Source organism: Alligator mississippiensis, chromosome 3 (assembly GCF_030867095.1).
Source record: "Alligator mississippiensis isolate rAllMis1 chromosome 3, rAllMis1, whole genome shotgun sequence".
Taxonomy (NCBI): domain Eukaryota; kingdom Metazoa; phylum Chordata; order Crocodylia; family Alligatoridae; genus Alligator; species Alligator mississippiensis.
Genome location: NC_081826.1, coordinates 63,577,438 through 63,591,613, shown reverse-complemented (window position 1 = coordinate 63,591,613; position 14,176 = coordinate 63,577,438). Strand labels below are relative to the sequence as shown.

At 42.6% G+C, this 14,176-nt stretch overlaps 1 protein-coding gene across 2 annotated transcripts in view; it reads right to left on the bottom strand.

Annotated features, from left to right (window-relative positions):
• Positions 1-14,176, bottom strand: part of ARFGEF1 (ADP ribosylation factor guanine nucleotide exchange factor 1) — a 146,822-nt gene that overhangs the window by 61,951 nt on the left and 70,695 nt on the right. For both annotated transcript variants that reach the window (XM_059724005.1, XM_006261995.4), the window contains exons 6-9: positions 12,453-12,726; positions 11,730-11,846; positions 11,264-11,436; positions 9,758-9,891 (exon numbers count right to left, since the gene is read on the bottom strand). In XM_059724005.1, the coding sequence (XP_059579988.1) occupies positions 9,758-9,891; positions 11,264-11,436; positions 11,730-11,846; positions 12,453-12,726 (698 nt within the window). The remainder of the gene's footprint in view (positions 1-9,757; positions 9,892-11,263; positions 11,437-11,729; positions 11,847-12,452; positions 12,727-14,176) is intronic.

The following is a 14,176-nucleotide window of genomic DNA, read 5'->3' as shown; positions in this document are numbered from 1 at the left end:
TTAGTACACAGAAGTATCCTATTCCTGATCACAAATACTGAAGTATCAATGCCATCCTTCCCTAACACATGAGAAGTTTGACTTTCCCACTACAGAAAACTACAACATCCCTAGAGGACTATCTAACAGATTTTGGAAGTGGTTCATGAAAGATACATACTGCCAAAGTAGTAGATCTTGGCCACTGATCACATTTGGAGTGCATTTGGGAAGTATTTCAAAGACTATTTCAGTTTCAAAATAGGCCACAGATATCAAATTAAATAATTAAGCTCTCTGGGAATGAAGGAAAATATTCATTCTAATATTATAAAAGCCTTAGCCCGTCTGTCTGTCTGTCTAATGCTTTATTTGCACTCTGATTGGTTGTCTTGGCAGCCAATCACAATGCTTACTGAAACAACCAGAGTGCTCTGCACAGACAGAAGCAATGTGAAGACAGCAGGGACTGAGGGGCTGAAGCACTGCTGGCCTCACCCCCATGCCCCTCAGTCCCTATTGTCATGGCAGTGCTGTCCCTGCCATCCACCAACAGGGCCTCCCCCCCCTTCTCCAGCCCTGTTCCTTGGAGGCAGAGGGGGATGGAAGGGGGAAAACAGGCCAGGACACAACACGGCGGGGGGGGGGAGCAGGGCCGGACGCAGGGCTTCATCCTCGCCCACCCCTCCTGGACCCTCAGTCCCCACTATCATGGCAGGGATGGCCTGGGACGGCAGAGCACCGCCATGATGGCAAGGACAGAGGGGACAGAAAGCAGCTGGGGAAACTCCAGATTAGACTTCTCTCCTTTGCCTTCTCCCCTTCCCATCCTGTGTCAGCAGGGAGTTGGTAGAGGGGGGTGGAGAGCTAGGGAAAGAGGCTGCAAAGCTCAGTCTCTCCCTGCATCAGGTCCAAATTGGAGCTCGATATCCCACCCTCCAGACCAGCTAACGCCTGTTGGGTTGGGAGGATTGGTCTAACTCATGGCACTTTCTGTGAAGACAAGTCACTTGACAAGCCAAGGCTCTGATCCTGCAGCTCACTGTTATCACTGGGCACCCCAAAGGGGTAAGGATCATATCCTAATAAACTGTAGAACATCCCTGTTAAATAGGTAACCTTTCTTTGAAGCTTCTTCTCCAGCCATCTTGATTTTCACAAGAAATAATTTTTCAGAAACCCATTTTCAGTTTATTTTACATAAGTTTCTCTCTGTACTTCTGCTTAAAACACTTAAGAAACAACTATTGAAATCCTTTAAATATTTGGTGGTATATTCTCAGCCTTATTTTTTTCACTACCCCATTTTTCATATAATTTATTTAAGAATTTCTGAAATTTTGGAGACAACTAATTATTGCAGTATTTAAAAAAACAAATGACTTTATTCGTAAGACCTACAACCAAAAATGTTTAAAGTGGCTAACAAGTTGGCCTCAGGACCAAAAGATCAATTCCAGGCACTTCTTCAAATGTAGGACATTTTGAATGATTTGGCAGCTAGCTCTTTTTGTAACAAATGCCTTTTCTTCAGTTTACCCAATATACAGCTTAATTGGTCTTAATTAAGATGTCAAGGACTCTATGGATTCAAAGGATAGAATCCTAGTACTTCAGGAACTACTGCTGGCCTCTGAATAGGTTAACTCATTAAAGGTCTTTGATAAACAGATATAACACTTCTCAACCTACACCAGTTAACTAAAATCCTGGCACAACTATGCGCAGAAATTTTTAAGAATTGTGAAATAAAATTCTTCTCTTTCCCATTTTTTTCTGACTCCTTCACACCATCTCAGTTACCCAAAATGTGGATGGTCTCAAAGAAGATAAGAACATGCTGTGTTATAAACATGCCTTCAGAAGCAGGAAGACTACTGAATGACAGTGTGAAGGGGCTTCCGGTCAAGTATATTAAAGCTGAATTTCCTAACTAAACAATTAAGTTAAGTTGAAAATTAACTGCTTCTTCCAGGCTATTGCTTTGACAACCTGAACAAAAATGATGGAAGAAATGATCTGAAGTTGATGTTATGTTTCTCTTTTTAAAAAAAAATGCAGAAATCCCTTTATTTTATGAACTGAACAGATGATCAGTGTTCTGTCAAGAACAACACACTTCCTACAGCATGAATGCACAAAAGCCTCTATTTGTATGTCCTCAAGAAAAATTTTGCAAAGGCTAAATTTGACAGAGAAAAAAGCATCAGCTTGCATTCTTCAAAAAGACAAATTTTCTAAGACCCAGAAGATAATTTTTCTATTCAAGGCCAGAAAAAAAACAACCCTAAAAAAGTTCTGTTCTATACTCAAGTATGAACTCAAACATCTGAATCTAGGATTTCTATTTAATCTTAGAGCAAGCAATTCTATGAAAAATGACTCTGCGTTAAAATTGCATGGCCTCTTCAATCATCTATGCTAGTGGTTCTCAAGCAGGGTGCTGCTGCAGCATTGGCCAGGTAAAACTGCCCCAGGTGCTCCCCCTGCTCTCTAATCAGCTAAAAGCAGGTAGCATAGCTGCCTTCTGCTGACCAGCTTCTTCTGATCTACCCCAACCCCACTCTCTCCTGAAAACACGTGCAGGTGGAACCATCTCATTTGCTTGTTTCCAAAAGGAGCCTTGGGAGTGCTGGGCAGTTTTTTTTGGTCCAGCACAAGGCAGCTCCTGCCTGCTTTAGGCTGATCAGAGCCCTAAGGCAGGAAGAGCACACACATGGCACAGTCCTTCCCCAGCTGGCTGGCTGTGCAGTGCAGGGCAGATTTCCAGTTTTAGAGCTTTTCACAGCAGCAGAACCTGGCTGAGAAGCACTCAAGTAACTTAAGGCAGCACCAACAATGGTTCTCAGGGGTGCTACTGGATTCCAAGAAACGGTGGTGGAGTGTCCTGATCCTGAAAAGGTTGAGAGCAACAGATGTGCGCTCACCATTGATTCTAAGGAGGAAGATTCCAATAACTTACACAATTTCCAATCAGGAACAGAAAGTCAGGTAGCGAGAAGAACCCTAAACTAGACAGGATAGCAATGTCCTGTTACTATCAATGTCAATCTTTCAAGTTGAAGAGCTTCCTCTTAGATCAAGTTACAAAAATAGTTCTGGCCTTGAACCGAGTCCACAATTTCTAATATTGCTTTCCCCTTCATATATTTATTTATATTAAGCTGAGGTGCAAACAAGCAACATTTCCCTTTGGGGGAAAATTACTTCAGCTTTGAAAAAATAACATTATTCACAAAACTGAGTATACTTATTACTAGACATAAAACAATTAGATCCCAAGCCATAAGTGCCTGTATCTCAAGCTCTCTAGAAACCCTAGATCTATACACATCATATATAAATATAAATGACCTTGTCTGGCTTTGTTGAAGACAATATAGTGTACTATCTGAATAATAGAAAATTAGGGTTGGAAAGGGCCTCAGGAGATCACTTAGTCCAACCCCCTGCTCAAAGCAGGGCCATCCCCAACTATATAATCCCAGTCAAGGCTGTTTAGCCAGATCTTCAAAACCTCTATGGATGGAGGTTCTACAGCCTCTTTCGGCAGCCTGTTCCAGTGCTTTACTACCCTCCTAGTGAGAAAGTTTCTCCTCATATCTAACCTAAACTTGCCTTGCTGCAACTTGAGACCATTGTTTCTTGTTCTGTCATCTGCCACCACTAAACTTTCTCCAATTTGTCCACATCATTTCTGTAATGGGGATTCCAAAACTGGACACAGATATGACCTTACCAGTGCCAAATAGCTGGCAACACTCCTACTAAGGCAGCCCAGGATGCTGTTAGTCTTCTTTGCAACAAGGGCACACAGCTGGCTCATGTTCACTTTATCTACTGTATAATCCCCACATCCTTTCTTGCAGAGCTGCTGCTTAGCAAGTCAAGCCCAGTCTGTACTGGTGCATGGGACTGTTCTGTACAAAGTGTAGGACTTTGCATTTGTCCTTATTTAACCTCACGAGATTTCTTTTGGTCCAGTCCTCCAATTTGTCTCTTTGAATCCTAGTCTTACCCTCCAGCATATCTACTACTTCCCCCAAGCTTGGTGTCATCTGTGAACTTATTGAGGGTGCATTCCATCCCATATTCCAAATCAATTATAAACATACTGAATGTATGTTCTCCTCCTCCTTCCCTTTCTTACAAATGGATACTACATTTGCCCTTTTCCAATTGTCTGGAACCTCTCCCAATTGCCACAAGTTTTCAAAGATAATGGTCAGTAGCTTTGCAATCACGTCGGCCAACTCCCTGTTTAACTGGGAGCCAGTATAAACTGGAGTGCCACAGCTGTTGGTCCTTTATACTGGCTGCCAATTGAATCATTGGTTACTAACCTTTGAGTCCGACCAACCGGACAGTTCTGTCCATTTTACAGTTCATCCACCCAATATTTCCTTAGCTTGCTTGTGAAACATTGTGGGAAACTATATCAAAAGCCTTGCTAAAGTCAAAATATATCACATCCATCGAGCCAGTCATCTTATCACAGAAGACAATCAAGTTATCAGGTATGACTTGCCCTTAGTGAATCCATGCTGACTGATCCTAATCACTTTGCCCTCCTATTAAATCAGAAATGGATTCCTTGAGGACCTATTTTAGGATTTTTTCTAGGGACTGAGGTGTGGCCAACTGGTCTGTCATTCCCCAGATCCTCCTCCTTCCCTTTCTTAAAAATGGGTACCACACTTGTCCTTTTCCAATTGTCTAGAACCTCTCCCAATCGCCACAAGTTTTCAAAGATAATGGTCAGCAGCTCTGCAATCACATCAGCCAACTCCTTCAGCCATGGCAATGGGTGGTTCTGCCTGGACACACACCAGCTCTGGCACTGTGATGCCCTCCAGCCATCTTGCTGGGTTTCTTAAGTTTGCTACCTCTCTCTCCAAGCAGACCTTACCCATCACATTCCACTGTAAACTGCCCTCTGGACCTGAAAGGTTGCTTTCTCCCTGCTAACCTAGGTTCTCTCACCAAGCTTACAGTGAAGTAAGGTGAGAAAAGGTTTCTGGGCAAACTCCTCCTCACTCTGGACTCTAGTTTAAAAGGGGCTTAAGTACTGATCTGACTGTTGAGTTTTAGCTACTTACACTAAAACTCTGTAGGTTAATTACTCTTAATTAAAGAAAGATTTTCAGGGCTCCCCATCAAAGATGGGGTTGCAAACTGCCCTGATTGCTGTCCCTATTCACTCAGAGTCTCCTTATACCCTTCTGAGCCTGGACTGGCTCTGCCCCCTTGTTAGGGCTTTTTTCAGACACAGGCAGCAATCACCCAGCTAGAAGCACTCCCCGCTGCTCAGAGCACACTCCCAAACAGCCTGCAAAACAAACCCTCAGCAAACCAACCACACAGACAGCCCTGGCTCACTTACCTTCCCGGGCGGGATCTTGGTGATCAGCTATTGGTAAGTGATCAGCTGTTAGTGTCCAAGGGATTTGAAAAAGAGATAATGACTCTCAACCTTTTTGGACTTGAGGAACCTCTCTCTAACTTTTGTGAATTGAGTAGCACCCAATTCAATAGGTAATATATGTATTATAGTGCTTACCACCTTATATAGGGACTTACAGGAGGGGTGTGAGATTGCCCAGGCAAGCACCAGCCTGAGCCTGGTTTATCTGCTTATTTCCTCACACCTCATGGCACCCAGGATCTGACAGCACCCCAGAGTGACCCAGCAGCTTGGCTGAGAATCACTGCCCTAGAACTGCCCTTGCAAAGCCAGCAGATCATGGCACTCAAGGGAGCCTGCCCCAGCCCCAGCCCTGGTAAAATCTGTGGGCAAGGAAGGAGCCCCCCAGGGGGCGCTTGCCTGCCTGTACACAAATGCCAGGAGCTTGGGGAATAAGCAGGAGGAGCTCATCCTCCTGCTCAGTGCAAACAATTACGATGTCATAGGGATCACGGCGACCTGGTGGGACTCCACCCATGACTGGACCACGGGGATAGATGGCTATACCCTGTACAGGAGGGATCGTGTAGAGAAAAGGGGCGGGGGTGTAGCTCTCTATGTTAAGGAAAGCTACGCGTCCCTGCAAGCCGATATTGGCGACCAGGGTGGACGGCTGGAGACCCTCTGGGTTAAAATCCGTGGGGAACACGGCACAGGGGACACAATGGTGGGAGTCTATTACAGACCTCCCACCCAAAGTCCTGAGCTAGACCAGGAGTTTGCCCAGGAACTGGCTGAGGCAGCTTGCTCCAGGACCATGGTTGTCATGGGTGACTTCAGTTACCCGGACATCTCGTGGGAGGATCGCTCAGCAAAATCTGAGCGGTCGCAGAGCTTCCTCTCGTGCGTGGATGACCTCTACCTGACTCAAGAAGTCTATGGGCCAACGAGAGGCAAAGCGCTGCTCGACCTGGTGCTGGCTACTGGGGAGGACCTAGTCGGCGACCTAGTGATCGATGGGAAGCTGGGTGACAGCGACCACGAGCTGATCACCTTCACCATCCGCCGAAAAGCTGGCAAGTCAGTCAGCAACACGCAAGTCCTTGACTTCAGGAAAGCCGACTTTGACAAGCTCAGGAGGCTTGTCAGTGAGGCCCTAAGGGACTCTGACCACAGGGAGAGGGGAGTTCAAGAAGAGTGGTTGCTCCTCAAGGGAGCGATCCTCAATGCACAAACTAAGTCTATTCCAACTCGGAGGAAAGGCAGCAAGAGGGCACAGCAGCCCCCCTGGCTCTCCAGGGACCTAGCAGACCTCCTGAGGCTAAAAAGAAAGGCCTACAAAAGGATGGAGGATGGGAGTCACCTCCAAGGAGGATTATTCTGCACTGGTCCGGTCCTGTAGGGAGCAGACCAGGAAAGCCAAGGCTGCAACTGAACTCCAGCTAGCTTTGAGCATCAAGGACAATAAAAAGTCCTTTTTCAGATATGTGGGGAGCCGGAGGAAAAGCAGGGGCAACGTTGGACCCCTGCTGAACCAGATGGGGCAACTGACAACTGACGCCCAGGAAAAAGCCAACCTATTAAATAGGTACTTTGCGTCGGTCTTTCATCAGCCCCATGGGACGCCTGTGCCTGCTACAGGGCCGGGAAGTCCGGGTGAAGGTGATCCCCTGCCCTCCATTAATGCTGACTTTGTGAAGGAACATCTTGAGAAGCTGGATACCTTCAAGTCAGCCGGCCCTGACAATCTTCACCCCAGGGTACTCAAGGAGCTGGCGAGCATCATAGCCCAGCCTCTAGCGCGGATCTTTGAAAACTCCTGGCGCTCTGGTGTAGTGCCCGAAGACTGGAAGAAGGCCAACGTGGTGCCTATCTTCAAGAAAGGGAGGAAAGTGGATCCGGCTAACTATAGGCCCATCAGCCTGACTTCTATCCTGGGGAAGATCTTAGAAAAGTTTATTAAGGAGGCCATCCTTAATGGACTGGCCGATGCCAACATCTTAAGGGACAGCCAGCATGGGTTTGTTGCGGGTAGGTCTTGCTTGACCAATCTCATTGACTTCTACGACCAGGTGACCTATCACCTGGACAAGGGAGATGAGATTGATGTCATATATCTTGACTTCAAAAAAGCCTTCGATCTGGTGTCCCATGATCGTCTCTTGGAGAAACTGGCCAATTGTCGCCTTGGGTCCCCCACGGTCCACTGGCTGGAAAATTGGCTCCAGGGTCGGACCCAGAAGGTACTAATTGATGGAAGTCACTCATCGTGGTGTCCTGTGACCAGTGGGGTCCCCCAGGGCTCTGTCCTTGGACCCATACTGTTCAACATCTTCATTAACGATGTGGACACTGGAGTCAGAAGCGGACTGGCCAAGTTCGCCGATGACACCAAACTTTGGGGCAAAGCATCCACACCAGAAGACAGGCAGGTGATCCAGGCTGACCTGGACAGGCTCAGCAAGTGGGCGGATGAGAATCTGATGGTGTTCAACGCCGATAAATGCAAGGTTCTCCACCTTGGGAAAAAAAACCCGCAGCATCCTTATAGGCTCGGCAATGCTGTGTTGGTTAGCACTATGGAAGAAAGAGACTTGGGGGTCATCATTGACCACAAGACGAACATGAGCCTGCAATGCGATGCTGCGGCTAGTAAAGCGACCAAAACGCTGGCTTGCATCCATAGATGCTTCTCAAGCAAATCCCGGGACGTCATTCTCCCCCTGTACTCGGCCTTAGTGAGGCCGCAGCTAGAGTACTGCGTCCAGTTTTGGGCTCCACAATTCAAAAAGGATGTGGAGAAGCTTGAGAGAGTCCAGAGAAGAGCCACGTGCATGATCAGAGGTCAGGGAAGCAGACCCTACGATGACAGGCTGAGAGCCCTGGGGCTCTTTAGCCTGGAAAAGCGCAGGCTCAGGGGTGATCTGATGGCCACCTACAAGTTTATCAGGGGTGATCACCAGTATCTGGGGGAACGTTTGTTCACCAGAGCGCCCCAAGGGATGACGAGGACGAATGGTCACAAACTACTACAAGATCGTTTCAGGCTGGACATAAGGAAGAATTTCTTTACTGTCCAAGCCCCCAAGGTCTGGAACAGCCTGCCACCGGAGGTTGTTCAAGCGCCTTCATTGAACACCTTCAAGATGAAACTGGATGCTTATCTTGCTGGGATCCTATGACCCCAGCTGACGTCCTGCCCTTTGGGCGGGGGGCTGGACTCGATGATCTTCCGAGGTCCCTTCCAGCCCTAATGTCTATGAAATCTATGAAATTTTGGAAAATGGCCTATTTGAGCCCTCAAACTATATTATCCACTTGCCAATTCTACGGTCTCTGCAGGGTAGATTCACCCTCTATATTACAAAACATCCTGAAATGCTATTAGCAAAACTGGGTATTTCCGAGCTAGAGGGTTCAATCTATGAGGCTGACAGGAACTTGACAGGTGGAAGGGGCAGAGGCTTCACTTTAATTTCCGTATCATCATGCATGTCCTCCAGACATTATCTTATGGCTTGTTCAGTATTGTCATATGCAGAGTTTGGCAGAATTTTGTAGTCCTAGATCTTTGCTAATTTATTCTCTGGGTTGTCAAGCATATGGGTAAAAGCCCACCAAAGTGATAAGTAGCAGGAGTAAGAAAGAAGGAAACTTTTGTTTGCATATATAAATCCTTGCATATAAGCTACCCCAGTCAAGCTGAAATTAAAAATTATTCTTGTGTTCAATTAAGTTTGTATTCAACATTCTTATTTGTTAAGGAGTTTGATTTCTGCCAAAACTAGAAACTATTTATGACTCTACCAGAGAAAGTACTCTAAGTAAAATTCTATGCCCTCATTCTCAGATGACAAATCTCAAATCTGATTGATTTACTGTTCTTTCCAATGACAACGAAATTATTGTCACGTTACAAACTGAAAAAAAAAAATCACAAAAAATAATATGAAGCAACATCTGTATTCAGATGCAATACATTAAAAATTTAATTAAACACTGCGCTCTACAGTTTGGGTGTGGTTTGCACTTAAATAGCACTCTGGGTTGTCACTAATATTACTTAAAGGAAAAGCAACAAGCTTACAAAAAGCAAGAAGCAGTTATAAGCCTTCAAAAGAAATAGCTCTCTTTAAGAAATGCTTTATTGTTAAAGTATATTCTGCATCTTAAAGTTGCAAGTGAGCTAAGGCAGCTTTTCTATCAAACATTCTGAGAATGTGCTTCTTAAATCAAGCATCTTTAATATTTGAGCAACTGATTTTTTCAAAGGAAAAACAACAACAACAAAATCAGAAAGTCTCACAATTAATCATTTTTCAATTTTTTTAAAGTGAAGCATTTCATTAAAATAAAACAATCATATAGACTTACTTTGGATCTGGTGGCCCATCTGACAGTGGCTTCATAGAGAGTTTGCACAGTGACCTGAATACTAGGAAGGCATCCTTTTGTAAAATATGGGAAAACTTAGCACCAGGGGTAGGTCCTGAAGAATTTCCAGATTCCTAAAGAAGTTAACATATTTCAGTATTCCATTTTGCAGTAGCAGGGTGTGTAGGAAAATCCCCACCTCCTAGCAACCAGAAGTTAAGATATTATACAAATATCTTATCTTCTATATGAAATAACATAAGGTCTCAGGACCTAGTTTTTAAAAAGTAAATCCTGGCAATCTAATTAAAACTGAACATTAAGAAGAACTACCAACTCAGCAAAAAGTAAGGATTAGCTAAGAAAGCACATGGGTCAAGCTTAAAAGAACTGAGACTACAAGGACTTCATAATCTCTTTATAACTATAGGGATATGTGAGTATCTGCTTTACTCGTATATCATAAAACTAATAATCTGTTACAAATATACAAAAGGCTGTATGGATATACTCATGTATCCCTATAGTTAGTTACGTTACGATTACATACATACATAATACTGTGAATAGCAAAAACTGTGTGTAGAATATCAACTATAGGAACAAATACCATTACTGTAGAAGATATGATTAGGGTTGGGACACATGCTTAGCAGCTGAAGGCAATAGCTGTTCTTTAGCACTCAGGTATAATTGGAGCTGGAAACAGATTCTATATTGGTAAACTCTGGTAGTATATTAATCATGCTCATACAGTGACCCTTTGAAATGAACACAATTTTGCACATACCACGCTTCTTCAAGTAAAGATACTTTCTAAAAACCTAATTTTTTCTTCTAGAAATGGCTTGCATCTTAAATTCAAGTAAGAACTTTGGGGATATTTTATATCTAGAGGAATACAGAATAGAGGCATACATGGAACTAAATCAGAATGCAAGATGGAACCTAAAGCTTCTATTTCTTTAAACTTTTAATGGAAGATTAAGAAAAACCTGTCAAAACTGAAAAAATCCTTCCATAAGTGTGGGATTTGATTACAATCTTCAAATATCAGAAGAGCGATTATGAAGAGGATAAAGATGGAAATCTGTGGCTGTAGGGGACTGGGTTAAGAGTGAAGGCCTCAAACCGAAGCATTAGTAGTTTAGGTTGGAGATTAGAAAGAACCTTCTGAAGACAGATATGGATGCATTTCCTTTTCTGGCATTTGTATAAATCTACAGAAATAAAATTACTATTCAATAATTTACTTTTCACAACAAAAAACATAAGCATGTTAGCAAAACTCGACTAAAATAGCGAACAAAAAAATACAGGGGTTTTTGTTGCTGTTGTAAAAAACAAAACAAAAAAACAAGTATGATGTATCTTCCAAAACTGACTTAGTTATTTTATGCAAATAAGGTAAGATGTATTCTCTGCACAGCTGTAACAAAGCCCTTAAACATGTATGGAAGCAAATGTGTTCTTGATATATATCAACACATATGATTTTCTCTGTACCTGAGTATCATTGGAAGAGACAGATAACCTGTCATCAGGTAAGGATGGTGTATATGCAACAGAGATTGGAGTCCCTGGAATTCCATTTGCCTGAATATTTTCACTGTCACTGCCATCCTCTAAAGTTATAATTGTGCCATCACCACTTCCACTTTCAGCTGTCCCTTCTACATCTATCAGGGGAAAAAAAAGCCACAGGAATTTTTTTTTAACAACGTAACACAAAATTACAAAGAATTTAAACTAGAAATTTGACAGAGGATTATTTTTACTAAGTTAATTTTATTCTCAGGTAATATTTTAGGGTGGGAGAGATGAAACATTACTTTCAGGATGTAAACAATTGAAGCAGTTAAGCCCTGCATATTTTTAGGAAACATTTGGAAGTACAAAAGGATTCTTTAAGGACTGTTTATGTCCAACTGAATGTAGACAAGCTGACAGGATAAGTCTTCAAGTACAATACCTCCAACAACTATGTTCACCATTTCTTGCACAATACTTTGTACAATTTCGTGTGCCTTTTCTTCACATTCATCATTATTTTCTCCATCATATGTTCCTAGATCCCGTTTTGACACAGCTTCAAAAAAAGATAATAATAAATAAATATTATTGAAGAGCACTAAAAACATTCTTAATACAATATTAAGAACAAGACTGCAATATTGCATGATAATTCACTTGTTATCACAGATAAAACTCACTGTTGAGCAAAGGACAGGAAGGGGAATCCATTAATTACAGTTAGTGACTATATCTGTGACAAATGAAATTAAATTAATTTAAAAACAGTGACTACATTTGTGAAAAATGCTTTAGAGAATTATTTTTATGGTTGTATTAGTTTGAAAAAAAAAAAAATCAATGATTAACACGTTTACATTTTCTGATCTCCAATTACACATCTGAAGTGGGATTTGACCAACAATAAGGGATACAGCAAATTAAGCAAAGAAAGTATTAGGCAACCAACACTCATTCATTCAAAACATTCAATGAGCTTTTACCATCTGGAAACAAAATAATATTCACTCAGGCCCAGATCCTCAGAGATATCTGGGTGGTAAATGTCCACAAAGAATTATTCCTCAAAATACCTTAAAAAAATCTGACCCTCTGCCCTGGAGCACAATAAAACTGCATACCCTTTTCCCTCCCTACCATGAAGAAATCCTACATCAATTACTTTCAGCTGCTGTAGCCTGATCAGCTTCTGTCTGCTCATTTTCTGCACTGGAAATATCAGATCCATTTTCTGCCTCTGTATCTTCTTGAAGACTCTTGTCCACATCATTTGTGCTGTGATCAAGTTCTCCTTCGTGTTCTTGAGATATCTGATCAGTGTGTGGTGGAAGATGTCTCAGCGGAGGTGACTCAGGCTCATGATGGCTTACAGGGGACTGCTGTAGATGGTGCTGCTGTCTGTGTCTTTCCTTTTCCATCTGTTTGGCTTCCTGGAGCTAGGAACAGATCAGGAATTGCAATCACAGAATTATTTATACGGTTTCTTAGCCTCTGTGAAGATGAAGGTTTGCAAGCCAACCAAATGTAAAAACAGCTGTACGCAACTACTGACATGTTCTTGCTAAACAGAAACTGCATTCAATCAGCTATGCAGTTAGTCCTTCAGTCTGCAACCTAATCAAATCAAGCAGGTTGTGTACCATCTGGATAGGAATTAACCAAGTTTACTGTACTGTTAAAAAGATGCTGCTGATGAAAAGATGAACAGTGCGCCTTCATTTGTGCAAAACATCTTTAGTAAACAAAACAAAAAAAAATACACCAATGCTCTCCACCAAGTCTGTTTATGAACTGCCATGTTGCCTTAGTAAATTTTATCACATTGTACATGTAAACTTGCTATCACAGGATAAGCTCTTGCCCACCTGCAGAGGAGGAGAGCTGAAGTCACATATCGTCTAACCTGACTGTTTAAACCAGGACTAGTGGAGAGGATAAAGACATCTTGTAGAAAAAGATAAGGCACCTGCTTACAGATCTTAGGGATCAGGTGCGGATTTCCCCCTACAATGCAGTATTGAGGGAGTCCAACACTTCGGTTATTAACAGGAGGTCTGACTGTCATTGTACTGTCATGTAAAAGTGACCTAGGAACAGGACAGATTGATTGGAAAAAAGTTAAAGCCAGAAGGAACAGACAGCTGTGCCCAACTTAATGTAGTAGCAGAAGGTATTTCGGTTTCATGTATGTTTGGACTTCGATACTTCAGAAAGGGTCAGTTTTTTGTGACCTGGCCAAAGGGTAAAGCCTCCTCAGAAGCTGAGCCAGGCTGAAGGTCAAGAGAACTAGAAACAAGGGGAAAATGAAGCAGTTTCCTTTCTGGGTGTGTACAACACTAGAGTTAGGTCAAAAAGGGCACCTGCCAGGCCTGTGGCAAGCTAGAGTTCTTTGTAAGTTTTAAAACCAAAGTGCATGAACAAAGATTTCTGTGCCAGCAGTCTCGCACCTAAACTCCTGCACTTGCAATCACAGTGCTTTCTGCTACTAGACCTTCCATAACATTTTTCAATAGTTGTTCCTTTCCAAATTACAGATTAGATAATTTGCCTCCATGCACTTAAATAACCATTTTAAAGTGCTTGGTGTATGTGTCAGTCAGAAGCAAAATAAAAAAAAATTTAAACTCCAGTGAAAGGAGGACATAAACAAAAATATTTTGGAGCAATTAAAGGAAGCCTTTTATTCATACAATATTAATGTTGTACTTTCCTGGCATAAATTGCTCAAAAAGAAGCTTCCTAACTGAGTGTTCAGATTTCTTATAGGCAATTCTGTCACAGCAGTGATATCAGCAAAAATGTATTTAGGTTTGCTGATGAGTTCATCTTTACCAAGGAAAAAGCATAAGGTGGCAAATAGGAGAAAGACGGGTATGAGATGAAATG